The sequence below is a fragment of the Nannospalax galili genome, unplaced genomic scaffold (assembly GCF_000622305.1).
Source record: "Nannospalax galili isolate Female #2095 unplaced genomic scaffold, S.galili_v1.0 scaffold538, whole genome shotgun sequence".
NCBI lineage: Eukaryota > Metazoa > Chordata > Mammalia > Rodentia > Spalacidae > Nannospalax > Nannospalax galili.
Window position 1 is genome coordinate 532,081 of NW_008343842.1, and position 14,515 is coordinate 546,595.

Sequence of the window (14,515 nt, forward strand, 5' to 3'; positions counted from 1 at the left end):
AGGGAGCCTGCAAAGACTTTCTCCAAGTATCTGATAAGCCGCATGCGGAACAGAGACTGGGCTCATTCTGCAGGCTAGAGTCAAAGGAGAAGAGCACCAAGAGACAAAATTCAGTTGATTGATTATAAACAAGAGCTCTGACAGTCAGACTATCTGAAAATTGAAGCGAACTGCCCTGGAGACACGTGAGCCCTTCTAGAACAAGGGAAGGCAGCACAGCAGTATTTGCTATAAAGATGGAGACTTCCTACTGTGTGTTTTCCAGATCCTGGCCACGTCCGGCTAGAGAATATTGGAAATGAGCTAGTTGGACTGAGAAGCCAGGCTTTTATTTTTATGTAATTTTAATTGATTAAAATTTAAACAGCCACATGTGGTGAATGGATAGTGCAGTGAGCTAGAGATACCCCAAAATCTGAACTCAATCAGAAACTTTCTAGATGCCGTGCTAGAAACATAACTGGGTGAGTTTACATCACTAAATTCTTCACAGTATTCAATAATATTCAAATAATATATATTGTTTGGTAATTCCTGGAAATGGTAGGCTACGCAGCGATTTCCAATAATTAGTGTATTTTTAAATGGCCACACTGGTAATAAGATTTTGGTCCGTGGAGAGGTGGTAGAAAAGCATTCGTTAATTTTAATTCAATGAAACCAAGGTTAGTTTGTCATCAACTGCCTCGTCAGAGAAGGCACACTATGTAGGTACATTTAGATAAGGAACTCCTCCTAGGTAGATGATGATGAAGACTCACCGGGGAAAAGCAGAGCACAACATGCAAGTTCTTCCTGGCCCTGGAGATGAAGTATTCGTACAGGTTGTCAAAGGTGGGAGGGTGACGAGGCAGCTCCCTCTTCATCACCGAAACCAGTCCTTGGGTGATCTCATCCAACTCATCTCGGGCAAACAAGCTGGAGATCTTTGAGGAACAGGTTAGAAAGTGGTGTGTATTTTAAAGCATTCCCCACAGCCAATTCAATGCCAAAATCTGGTTACACACACACACACACACATACGCCATCTTTTTTATTTTCTCTCTATTTCTTCACAGCCAAATGCTGAGTTTTCCAGAGACTACCAAGAACACAGCGCTTTTTTTTTTATCAACAGTTCAATCAAGAACAAGTCACGTTCCCTTGTGCTGCATAGCTATCACCCTAAAACTATCTCCTGCACCTCTCCAATTAGCTCTTCCAAGTGTCCAGTGATTAGTCAGTCCTTTCAATTCTTCTCTTGAGACATCTAACAGCCCGGGCCCCATCAGTCCTCAGCAATCACCGGTGTGCTAACAGAACCAGCACAACAGGCCTGACCTTGAAAAGGGTGTTTGGGGGCTTAGCTGGCATCTGGGAATGCTTCTTCCATTACTAATTGGTAAAGTTGTTCCTCTATGCCTTAGTGATCCATTCAAGCACTGTCCATATATGTAAGGGCTCACTTTCCTTCTGGGAGTCTGGAAATTTGGCAGCTGTGACTAGGTAGGCAGTGAGAGGCACTAATAAAATCTTTGGACTGTGAATCCCACATGGGTTTCCCTGAGCAAAAACATGGTATAAGGGAGAACACAGGACGCCTGCACGTGGATTCCTCAAGACTCCACATGATGTCTCTTTCGTGTGTGTGTGTGTGTGTGTATGTGTGTGTCTGTGTGTCTGTGTATGTATGTATTTGCATGTGTGTTGCTATACTCTGTGTGTGCCGATGTGCATGCACATGTGTGCAAATTCATGTGGAAGCCAGTGGACAACCTTAACTGTCATTCCTCAGACACCATCCACCTTGCTTTTTGAGGCAGGGTCTCTCACTGGCCTAGAACGTTCCAAGTATGCCAGGGTGGCTGGCCAGTGAGCCCCAGGGATCTGCCTATCTACTTCTCAACACGGGGGTTCCAAGCACTCACTACCATGCCTGTTTTTTTTTTTTTAAAAAAAAAAAAAAAACGTGGGTGTTTGTACGGCAAGCACCTCCCCAGTCCATTATGCCTTATTTCTTTACTGGCCCAGCTGTGTCTCCTTACCATGTTGCTGTAATACATCTCCGCCATGCTGAGTCCTTAAGACCTTCCAAAGGGGTGGTCAGAGGAAGTTAACAATACCAGTGGTATCAGAAACAGTGGTACAAGTGCAACCATTCTATAGTTCCAACTGGGAAGTAAAGGGAACAAAAATCTAATTCTCCTAAATGAGCAATAGGATCAAACTGAACACCAAAGAGGCAGGAACTGTATTTGAGGTGGAACAAAACACACAAAAAATCTGAAGGTAGGTAGCATCATGTCACGCAAATAAAAATAATCTATTAAACTTCGTGTGCTTAAATCCCATTCTTCAGATAGGAATGTGCTCAAAATGGCCTCGTTTCTGTAAAGTTCTTGCTTTTCCTATATGAATAAAATTAATATTTTGGGCCTGTGGTGATGACTTAGTTTGTAAAGTGCTCACCTTGCAAGCATGAGCGCCCGAGTTTGAGCCCTAGATACAGCAGAAATTAGTCTGTTTTCATGATGTAGAATATTTTTGAAAAATTCAGAAATGAATATATGTAATGTTTTGCCATTAAAAAAGAAAGTCGTGGGGCTGGAGAGACGGCTCAGCGGTTAAGAGCACTGATTGCTCTTGCAGAAGAACCGGTTTGAGTCTCAGCACCCACATGGCAGCTACAAACTGTCCTTAACTCCAGTTCCAGGGGAATCCGAAGCTCTATTCTGACCTCTGGGGCATTGTATGACATGTGTGCACTCACATACATGCAGGCAATACACTCATACACATAAAATAAAGATAATAAATTTATAAAAAAGGAAAGTTGTAGGCTTTCTTCAGAAGCACATAGCTGGGCGTGGTGGCGCACGCCTTTAATCCCAGCACTCAGGAGGCAGTGGCAGGAGGATCTCTGTGAGTTCAAGGCCAGCCTGGTCTACATAGTGAGTTCCAGGACAGCTGGGGCTGCAGGGAGACCCTGTGTCAAAAAGATAAAAAAAAAAGTAAGTGAAAAAAATGGAATGATGCAGAGAAAATCAGCACGGTCCCTATGCTGGGATGAGACACAAATTCATGAAGCATTCAAAAATCTTTATTCGACCTCTACACCTAAGGCTCAGGGAACATCACAGAAGAGGAGTTAGAAAGAGTGTAAAAGTCAGAGAAACAGGACACCTGCAGCTAGTTAATGCTTTGTAAACACGATATGGAAGCTACATCAATGAAAGCTCCACAGAATGGTAGTCTAACAAGAACTGCGTAATGACAAAGCCAGTGGACATGCCAAGATGGATGGATGGGGGAATTTCATAGGGCCCCACCTCAAGATGAAGAGCTGCAGGTAATCAATGGATGCTGAGGGAGGGAGAATCAGTTTTCTCCAGAGACGAGCTCCCTGAGAGGTTATCTGAGTCCAAGTAGGCCATCCTCAACACCAATAGGAGCACCAATAAATGGACTCAGTGCATTTTATATATAGACATACATGTATATTATTGTTACATATACATAACATACATATATATATACCTGTACATATATGTAACAATAATAATCATAGAAGAGGACAAGAAACTGAGAGAGAGTGGGGGAGAACATGGGAGGAGTTGGGGACAGGCTGGGAGGGATGGAAAATATGAAAATACAATGCCCATGTATGAAATTCCCCAAAATAAAATGAAGTTTCAAAAAATGAGATAATTTAGGGGGAAACATGCTGTTATGAACTTGTAATCCCAGTACTAGAGGCCTGAGTTCCAGCTCAGAACAGACATTAAAAGTCGGGCATGGTGGCACCCGTTTGTAAGCCCAGCACTGGGCACGGTGGAAACGAACAGATTCCCTAGGTTCTCTGGCCAGTGGATCTAGCCTACTTAGTGAGTCTTCAGACAGGTGAGAGAACCGCCCCCCAAAGGTAGGTGGTGCCTGAGAGGATTAACAGCCAAGGTTGTCCTTGAGTCTCCACATGCACACACACACACACACACACACACACACATGTACCTGTAGAAACACACACAGCACACACTACATACACACACCACATTCACTTCATGTTTTCACTGTCCCTCTCTGTTTGAGTCCTACCTCCCCTGAAGAGAGCAAGTTGTTAAGGTATTCCAGAAATGCTTCATCTTTTATTTCATTGTCCGTAAAGATGAAGGTGATCCCTTTTCCATCTGCTCCAGCAACTCTGTACAAACGCTTTAAGTCTTCTATTAGATTGGACACATTGTAAGACCTGAAAGAGAGGTGGTAGAGGATTTAATTTTTTTTTAAATGGAGCTGGAAAGATGACTCCATGGTTAAAAGCACTCGCTGCTCTTGCGGAAGTCTTGAGTTCAGTTACCAGCACCCACATGGTGACTCACAATCGCCTGTAACTCTGTTTCCAGGCAATCCAACGCCCTCTTCTGGCCTCTGTGGGCATTGTATGCACATGTTACACATACAGGCAAGCAGGCACACACACACACGTAATTTTAAAAATAAGCATTTAAAATAGGTACTCAAGACAGAGTAATAACCCATGATAATTAGAGTAAAAATATGTATCAACTCCAATACATATGGAGTAATAGTGTTTTCCAGAAAATATGAGGATTTAAACTAAAGACTTAAGTGTTACCATTCAAAACAAATATATTCATCTTGAGAAGGGAGAAGCAGAGAATTTACCAGAAATGATCTGTGAAGAATGATGGAAAAGATGAACCTTTAAACCCTAACATCCAACATGCAATGGTTCTAACCAACAGATGCTATCCAGGTGAGTAATGTCTAATACCTAAAATCAATCTGAAATACAGATGAGTTTGGTTTTGTGGGGGGAAAAGTCACAATAAATTATGAACAAAATAAGTAACAAACTGCCTATAGTAGTCATGTGCCCCACTCACCAAGTGGTTAGATATAGAGAGAACTTACGGATATATTAAGGACTCTGGCATAAGTAACAAATATTGGAATGGGAGGGTTACCAATTACAAAGAAGGAAGATTCTGATCTTTTTCTAGTCACCGTGTTTCCTGCTAGATGTGCTGTGAGTAGTTGCAACACATAAAAATAAAGCAGAATTTTTCTGAAGTGCTATATCTAAATACTTATGGGTAAGTTGATGATAAGGATAGTGAAAAAACATCACATGAAGACGGTATCATGTGGTAAGCAACAGGGAGCTTAACATAAGCCATAGGGTCTAATGCAACACCTGGAACCAGAAAGATCTGGGTTCAAATCCCATCTCTGAGATCTCAGGGATGTTCCCTCTCCTATTTCCTGTGTATGAAGATCGTTGTGGGCATTAGAGATGACACAGATGAGGAAACTTAAATGGATAAACAACATTTTTTAATGTATTTATTTTAATGTATTTATTTTATGCATATGAGTGTTTTGCCTGCATGTATGTATGCACACCACATGCATGCAGTGCCTGCAGAGGCCAGAAGAGAAAATTAGAGCCCCTGAAACTAGAGTTACAGATGGTTGTGAGCCACAGTGTATGCTGGGAACTGAACCCGGGTCCTTTGCAAAAGCAATCAGGGCTCTTAACCACTGAGTCAGCTCTCCAGCCCCCATCCTCACTAGGTTTTAAACTAGGTGCTCCTCTGTTCTGGTTGCAGTAGAACCAGGAGTCTTATAGCACTAGAAATTCTAGTAAGGACGAGTCCATCCAACCTTTTCAGTTTAATTCCAAAACAGGAGAAGTTCACGGACTGGAGAAGCGTGTAGGATGGCTGGTGAGATGCAGCTGCCCTGGTGGCAGCAGCATGACTCTAGTCCTTCCTGAAAAGTTTTCTAGACTTGTCTCTGCTCTCTCAGTGTCCACCACCCATGTAGTTTCTACAGCCATGTGCTCTGCCGAGGATCTGGTGACGTAAGAGCTACTGTGGATTCTCTCCTCTCTTCACTCTCCATTGGGATCCTCACTCTTTGCATTCGGAGACCCAGAGTTCTTTGCTTAGCCATCTTTACTTTTCACTATCTGTGCACCATATAACCTCAAAAACAGTCCCTTTACTGAGACTTCTGTGCCTGCGTCTCCTGAACATCTTCTGGAATATCTCCTACTCACCGGGCACTGAACTGAATTCTCGTATGTCCCCTTAAAATGGGACGCTTACTCATTTATTGAACACATATTTTATAGAATTGGCCAAGAGGAGCCATTAATAGTCACGGTGGGTGAGACAAAGGTTATAGTGATCCTTTCACAGGGAATATCTCTCTAGTGAAGGCCACAGAAATGTGAATGGGTTTTGTGTATACAACATGGCAAGTGTGCTAGAGAGGTTAGGGTGGCATCCTGGTCTTTCTTCTCTCATCAGTCCCAACATCCCATCCGTCCTGCCCACTTTGAACTGTGCCCACTAGCCGCACTGCTTAGGTCCCCACCGTCCCTGCTGCTGTGCATGCTCCCTGGATTTTCCATAGGCAGACATGGTAGGATGCAAAGGCGGGAAAGTGGCTGTCATAAAGATGTTTACGCTCACGGCGCCTTAAAAATGGGAAGGGCACCTCCCAACACACAGAGCTAGCAGAGGCCGTTAAGAGACAGGGGTTGTTGGGGGACAATGTGGACAAGAGCCCATGGTGGGTTTCCACTGGAATGACAGAGAAAATAAGCAGATTAGAGGGTTGGCCTGTTCTGATCATTTCTTTTTAAAAAATATTTTAGTTATTATTTTTGTTTTATGTGTGGGACTGTATTCCCTGCATGTATGTGAGTGCACCCGTGTCGTGCAATGCTGCAGAGGTCAGAAGAGGGCTTAGGATTCCTCTGGAACTGGAGTTAAGGACGGTTCTTAGCTGCCGTGTGGGTCCTAGGAATGGAACCCAAGTCCTCTGCAAGAGCAGTCAGTGCTCCTAACCACTGAGCAAACTCTCCACCCCCACCCCCGTTCCAGTAATTTCCATAGGCTCTGAACATAATAGCTTGTCTCTTACGGCACATGCCATGCAGCCCTTGTGTGATTGGGGCAAAGGCTTATGTTAGTCACACAGGGTAAGAGGTGGACAGAGGCAGTGGTTTAGAGGATGGACAGACAGAGAATGGCTGGTCTGTGTACGAAAGGCACCCAAGCTGTCAGGACATGGTGCTACATACGGGGTTATCCCCAGCTTTCTGGTAGCAGACACAGGAGGATCACAACTTCCAGGCCAGCTTTGTCAAAAGAGAGTCTGGGGGCATTCTACTGGGCAACTTTTTGGACTAAGAATCAGCTAGCCCAAGAGGGTCCAGTCTCTCCCTAGTGAGGCTGTAAGGCACCAGATACCACAGGTCAAAAATACTAAAAATAAGAAAATATAGTTAATATACCTGCCTTAACTTATACCTTAACTTAAGGCCACCAACCCTAGGATCATAGACTCAGAAACCTTGGGGAATCAGATGGATAATATCAACAAGGGAAACAGGACTGGGGGCAAAGTTCTCGGCTATATGGAAAGAATGCATGTCCCACTTGCAGAGACATGCTGAACTCCATCCACCAGGAATGTAGGCTCTCTGTTGTCCATTTTTCCAATTATTTCAAGAGAAGTAAAAAGTATATCTTTTATTATATGAAACCTCTCAATTTTAAAGTCTTTTAAATTTAACCTTATTTTATTGATTTCTAGATATTTGATATCTAGTTATGGATTTTTTTAAATGTTCTTGCAAATTGTATATGAATAAATAAATGTTCATTTGCTATTTGTTTAGCAGGGAACTTGTGTGCATGCATGTATACATGTAAGTTACTAAAAGGATAGTAAGACAAGGGTCAAATAGTCCAGACAAGCCTGAAGGAGAACGAGATTAGAGATCTGATATTCCTAAATATATATACACATACGTCTATATGTATATAATGCATTATTGCAAAGCTGTGGTAATTCTAACAGTAGGTAAAGGTGTAAAGATAGATAGATAAACCAGTGGAAGGAGCTATAGTCACATTCATGATCAGATGACTTTATGATTAAAAAAGAGTGTCAGAGCTTGGGCTGGAGAGATGGTTCAACAGTTAAGAATGCATGTTGCTTTTTCAGAGGACCTGAGTTTGGTTCCCAGCACCCCTGTCAGACAGCACACAACTACCTGTAACTCCAGCTCCAAGGAATATAATGCCCTCTTCTGGCCTCCATAGGCACTGCATTCACATGAACATAAGTGCCACCCCCCCTCATGCACACACATAATACATGTAGTTAAAAATAAAACAAATCTTTTAGGGGTAGAGATGGCTCAGTGGTTAAGAACACTGATTGCTCTTCCAGAGGATCTAGGTTTAGTTCCCAGGACCCACATGGCAGCTAACAACTGTCCTTAACTCCAGTTCCAGGAGACCTGACACCCTCTTCTGGCCTCCTTGGGCACTGCACAATATGGGTGCATTTACATACATGCAGGCAAAACACATGTTGCATAAGATAAAAAATAAATTAATTTTTAAAATTAAAAGATAAAATATTTTTTTAAAAAAAGAACAAATCCTGTAAGAGTGAACTGATAGAAAACTTAAAACCAGTCAAAACTAATCAATGGGTTTAGTATTCAGAATTTGGTGGTCACTGGTGGGAGGATTAATGACTGAGGTGGAACATGGAAACATGGAGAGCAGACATTTTTGTCCCTGGGTGTACATAACTTTACAATGCCCATGATCTGTGTGTCTGTGTATGTATCCCCTTATGTATGTAATACTTAAATTTTGAAAAATTAGAAAATTCAGGGCCAGAGAGATGGCTCAGTGGGCAAGGGCACCTGCCACCAACCTGAGTTCAATCTCCAGGATCCTTATGGTAGAAAGATGGAATAGACCCCTAAGTGCCTTGGCATGCGATAGATTTTTTTTAAAGAAATACACCAAAGTGTTATATTTTTTAAAGTAAAAATTTAACTACAGAAAAACATACCATCATGTTTTATCCTATCTTACCTGGTTAATGTTATCTGAAATATTTGATACCCAGCAATAAAAGAAGCCAATCTTGAAAGACTTTGCTTCCCTGAGCCACCAACACCTACCAGCAGTGCATTTCCACATGAGGTTCTAATTATTCGTGAAATCTATTTTTGAAATAAAAGAATGCTTATTAGTAAAATGGATGCAGTTGTTTACATTTTCTTGCACTAAAGGGGTCCAAGATTTGACGACGTTTCCAGACTACACTGGACATTTTCCTTGAAATGCTATTTCTTGTGATATTTTTAGGCTTCTTTTTGTTTTATTCAACTTAATTCTTAAATTTTATTCTTTTTTTTTGTCTTTTTGAGACAGGGTGTCCCTGTAGCCCCAACTGTCCTGGAACTCACTATGTACACCAGGTCAGCCTTGAACTCACAGAGATCCACCTGCCTCTGCCTCCTGAGTGCCAGAACTAAAGGTGTGTGCCACCACGCCCAGCTTATTCATAATTTTTATGTTATGTGTATGAATGTATTGCTTGCATGTGTGTAAGCCTGTGGAGGTCAGAAGGTGTCATATCCCCTGGAACTGGAGTTATGGACTATTGTTAGCCACACCATGGCTGGGTGTCCTGTTAGCCACACCACATGGTGTTCGGAATCTAATCTGGGTCCTCTGTGAGAACAGCCAGTGTTCTTAACTGCTGAGCCATCTCTCCAGCCCCTGTTCAACTTAATTTTAAAAAAAAATTTATGTGTATTTGTGTATGTCTGTGTGTGTTTGTGTGTGTGTGTGTGTGTTTTTAAATTTATGTGTATTTGTGTATGTCTGTGTGTGTTTGTGTGTGTGTGTGTGTGTGTGTGTGTGTGTGTGTGTGTGTATGCAAGTCCCATAGAGACCAGAAAAGGATTGTGTCTCCTGGAGCTGAAGTTACATGTGGTTGTGAACCACCCGATGTGGGTGCTGGGAAATGAACTCAGGTCCTCTGAAAGAGCAGCGAGTGTTCTTAATCACTGAGCCATCTCGCTAACCCCTATATTTCCATCATTAAAAAAACAGAATAAATTGGTTTTACTCTCTTCTATTTCATAGCTATTCCTTCTGTGGATTTATGTGCATGTGTCACTTAACTATTTTTATTTTTTTAAGATTTATTTTATTTTTATTTGTCTGTGTGCCTGCGTATGTGCATGTACTGTACAGGTGCATATGGCAGCCAGAAGAGGGTGTCAGATCCCCTGAAGCTGGAATTACAGGCAGCTGTAAGTCACCAGACATGGGTGCTGGGAATCGAACCTGGGTCCTCTGCAAAAGCAGCAAGTGCCCTTAACCACTAAACCATCTCTCCAGTCCCCATTTTATTATTATCTTTTTATTTTACATGTATGAGTGTTTTGCCTGCATGTGTATAAGTGCACCTGTACATGCAATGCCCACAGAGGCTAGAAGAGGGCACTGGAATCCCTGGAACTGGAGTTAGAGACTGTTGTTAGTTGCCAAATGGGTGCTGGGAACTGAACCAGGGTCTTCTGGAAGAGCAGCAAGTGCTCTTAACCACTGAGGTATCTCTCCACCCCCATATTTATTTTCAGACTCAGTGGATGATGAGGCTAGATAAAACATAAGAACGTGAGTGTGTCTTATCCATGAAGTCTGTTACACTGATTCCTGAAGACACCTGTCTACATGGAACACTTCCTCTATCATATCTCTGTCCTATAAACTTTTCACAAACTACCAAAATTTCTGTGTATAGTCAGGGCAAGGGGGACAGCCTTCAATCTGGTATGATTTCTGTGATTGATTTCTGCAGTAAGGATAACATTCAAATGGAAGCTCAGCTCTTATTCAGGTCATTTGAAGACATTGCTAAATACTGTCCTTTACATTAGTGTCACTGACTAGGAAGACTCTAGATGGACCACTAAATCCATTTTCACCACTAAGAATAACTATTATTTTTTTAAAATACATGGTATTACAGATGGTAAATCAGTAATGACACTTTGGTTATAGACTAATTATATCATATTTTTAAATATATAAATCACTTGGGTGGTTTTGCACCTAAAAGAGGGTCTCAGGTCCCATCAATCCTCAGCATGGTAGGTGTTTGATAATTAGCATGTTGAATGTATATGGAGAAAGCTTAAGATATGGAGAATTTCTCGAGCTTTGACCGACGCTTTGTCAAACCTCCCTATGTGATGTCATCGCATCTAGGAACCCCTTTTCCATTGCCCACTAACATAAGTGGATAATTGTCCTGAACCTCTTCATCGTATCACACCATGCTTCTCTTCAGTTGGTACGACCTCTAAACAGCTCCTATTTTTCACTAATCCTGTCTTATCAGTTCCCCATCATTTTCGTCATAATCTGTATTCCAATCTCAAAGCTGACATCGTCTTTTCTGACCTGGCCAACAAGATTCCCACAACAGGGGTGGGGAGATGGCTCAGTGTGTTAAGGGTGCTTGATGTGGTCACACACCCTCAGCACTGTGGGCAGACAGGAGGATTGCTGGGACTCTCTGAATCCCAGCCTAGATCCAGGTTCAGTGAGAGATTCTGTCTCAAGGGAGTAAGAGAGGCAGCGGTAAAATGGGACACCCAGCCATTCACCTGGCCTCTTCTGGGCACAGGTACACACAAGAGTCCCACAATAATAAAATGCCATTCCAAGAAGGAACATTTTTCTATAGGCTGCCCCAGCTTCCTTTGAAAAGGTAAAGTACTTTGAATCACATGTGGAAAAATCTCAACACAGAAGCCATTCATTTGCCTTTAGAAAACATTTGCTGCTGTGTAGGTAAATTCAAGTAAGAGGGTATCTAGTAAGCCTTTGTCTTCGGAGGTAGGCACTCAATTACTTGAGGCTGAACCAACATATGGATGCTCTTCTCCACCTACCTGATAGGGTAAGTTCACCTATGTAATTTACTAAACTCTGGCTGCATCTATTTATATTAATAACTAGCTAATAATTAGAACCTTAATAAGATGAGTCATTGCATCTTTAAAAAACACCAGGTCAAGAGATGTTCCTCTAATGATTTCATTGAACTGCCTCTGGTAAAACCGGAGTTTTTCACACAGGAATTCAAAGGATGGCACCTAGAGGAGAGAAAAATAGTATTTAAGATCCAATTTTTTAGGTAGCAAATATTTTTCTTAGTTTTCAATCTGCAATGCAGTTTGTGACTTTTATTAAAAATAGTAGAAGTTTTACATTGGTTATGTGGCCGAATGCACAAGTTTGTTGCTCCAAAGCAAACCAAACCTGAGTTTTGTAAAAACCTGCACTTTAGATTCTTTTGTCATGGAATCTCCTTTCTTCCCCTCCAGAAAATCCCATTGAAATCGCATTTCAGATTTCATTAAAGCTATCCATTAATGTAGGAAGAACAATGAGTTTCCATCTAATCAGCTGTCTAGGGTCAATTCCTAGATATTTTATCTAGGAACCATTGATATTGAACAAGACACTTTCATGCTCCATTTTCTGTCTTGGGGCGATTGGTAAAGGCTGTCCAATCTTCTGAAGGGGTAAATTAGCAGGTATTTTAGGCTTTGTGACCCTTACTATTTCTTTTGCAATTACTCTGTTACAGATCATGTGCAAACAAATAGATGTGGGTGGGTTTCAATAAAACTTTAAGAACCTTGAAATTTTAATTCCATATAGTTCACACAGTGTTATTTATTCATTTGGTTTTTTCCAACCATTAGGGGGAAAAAAAAGGCTTCTTGGCTCACAAGTCTAACAAAAACAGAAAGAGGCTAAATCTGGCACAGGGAATAGTTATTTGGTATAGAGTAGGCTCCTACGCCAAATCCCGGTATGAAAAAATACTTACTAAATTTCATATTTATATAACACTTGATTACCTTTCTAAACTCTTTTTTAAATTTTTTTAATGTTTTTAATTTTTTTTATTTGGTGTTTTTGAAACAGGGTCTCCCTGTAGCTCCAGCTGGCCTGGAACTCACTATGCAGACCAGGCTGGCCTCAAACTCACAGAGATCCACCCGCCTCTGCCTCCCGAGTGCTGGGATTAAAGGCGTGTGCCACCACACCTGGCCAAATGTTTTTAAATTTTTATTTTTATTTATGATTTTTATTTTATGTGTATGAGTGTATTGCCTGAATGTATGTAAGTGCACCCATGCCATGCAGTGCCCACAGAAGTCAAAAGAAGGTGTCAGATCCTCTGGAACTGGAGTTAATGATGGTTGTTAGCTGACATGTGTGTGCTGGGAATTGAACCAAGGTCCTCTGCAAGAGCAGTGCTCTTAAGTGCTGAACTATCTCTTCACCCCCCCAAATTCCTTTTTAAAAAAGATTTATTCCTCTGTGTGCACGTGTTCACAGGACCAGAAGAAATTATCAGATCCCCTGGAACTGGAGTTACAGGTGGTTTTAAGCCATTCTACATAGGTACTTGAGAACCAAACTCAGTTCCTCTCTTGAAGAGCAGCAAGTGCCCTTAACCACCAAGCTGTCTTTCTAACTCTTTCCAAACTCTTATTAATTAAAAAGAAATCCGCTGTTCTCTTCATAACTAGAAAATTGTATCTATCAAGAATTTGAGGGTTTTTTTTTTACTATTTGATAATAACATCTATTTTGATCATTTTGCTGAATTTGCCTAGAACTTTCAAAGCAATATTAAATAGTGACAGTAAGCATATTTGTTTTATATCTGACTTTAATGAGATTGTTTCTAAATTCTTTAAAGGAGTATACTGTTCACCACTCATCAAAGAAACTTCTTTTTGCAACAGATGGAGATTTGTACAGAGTTCTACAGCTGGTCACACACAGAGAATAAGTGTCTGTGAGATGCCCAACCCTAAGTGACATATCTACAATGGAATCTCTATACCTAAGGCTCATGAAACATAGCAGAAGAGGGGGCAGAGAGAACAGTAATGTATCTCTTAACTCTCACCAGCAAAGCTTCCTCATGCAAGAGTATGATGCATATAGAAGGTCACAGGTGGCCAAAGTGTAGAGAATAAAGTCTTCGGAGAGCCTGCCCCTGGATAGGATTCCTATATTAAACCTCACCCACCCATGGCTCAGGAACTATTGCAGAAGACGGGGCAGAAAGATTCTAAGAGCCAGGATTGGTACATGATCATAAGGAAACAGTCTTCCAGGCTTCTGGGAAGTTGCTCATATAAACTTACAGCAATGGTGACAGCATGCACAAGACCCATGAAAACTCAATCAGACAACAACCCAGCATAGAACGGGGGAAATGGGCAGCAGGCCCCAACCTTAGCTGAGGAACTATTGGCAACTGATCACTGCTGGGTGAGAAAGAGTTGAATTTCCTTAAGGGAGTGACTCTAGATAGGCTGACTAATCTCTAGTGGATGAACTTGCACTGAGGGACATCTGGGTACACAAACTTGACTCAACAGGTCTTAATACATGTGTTGGGATGCATGAAACCCAGTGGCGGGATTGGGGGACGAGCCTATGTATGGGGTAGTGCAACTGGGGGAGGGGTATAAAGATGATTAAGATGTTTTGTATGGAGTGCACAAAAATTCAATTAAAAACATACATTAAAGCAAGAAAAGGGACTATTTTACTTAGTGTATGAAGACTGTGAGTTA

The 14,515-nt window shown here is 41.5% G+C and overlaps 1 protein-coding gene and 1 pseudogene across 1 annotated transcript in view; one reads left to right on the top strand and one right to left on the bottom strand.

The window, feature by feature from the left end:
* The window catches only part of Dnah8 (dynein axonemal heavy chain 8), a 308,707-nt gene that overhangs the window by 119,493 nt on the left and 174,699 nt on the right, over positions 1 to 14,515 (bottom strand). The window contains exons 58-61 of the mRNA XM_008840196.1: positions 11,879 to 12,001; positions 8,916 to 9,046; positions 4,075 to 4,228; positions 762 to 926 (exon numbers count right to left, since the gene is read on the bottom strand). Of these exons, the coding sequence (XP_008838418.1) occupies positions 762 to 926; positions 4,075 to 4,228; positions 8,916 to 9,046; positions 11,879 to 12,001 (573 nt within the window). The remainder of the gene's footprint in view (positions 1 to 761; positions 927 to 4,074; positions 4,229 to 8,915; positions 9,047 to 11,878; positions 12,002 to 14,515) is intronic.
* LOC115071549 lies at positions 2,988 to 3,080 on the top strand (annotated as a pseudogene).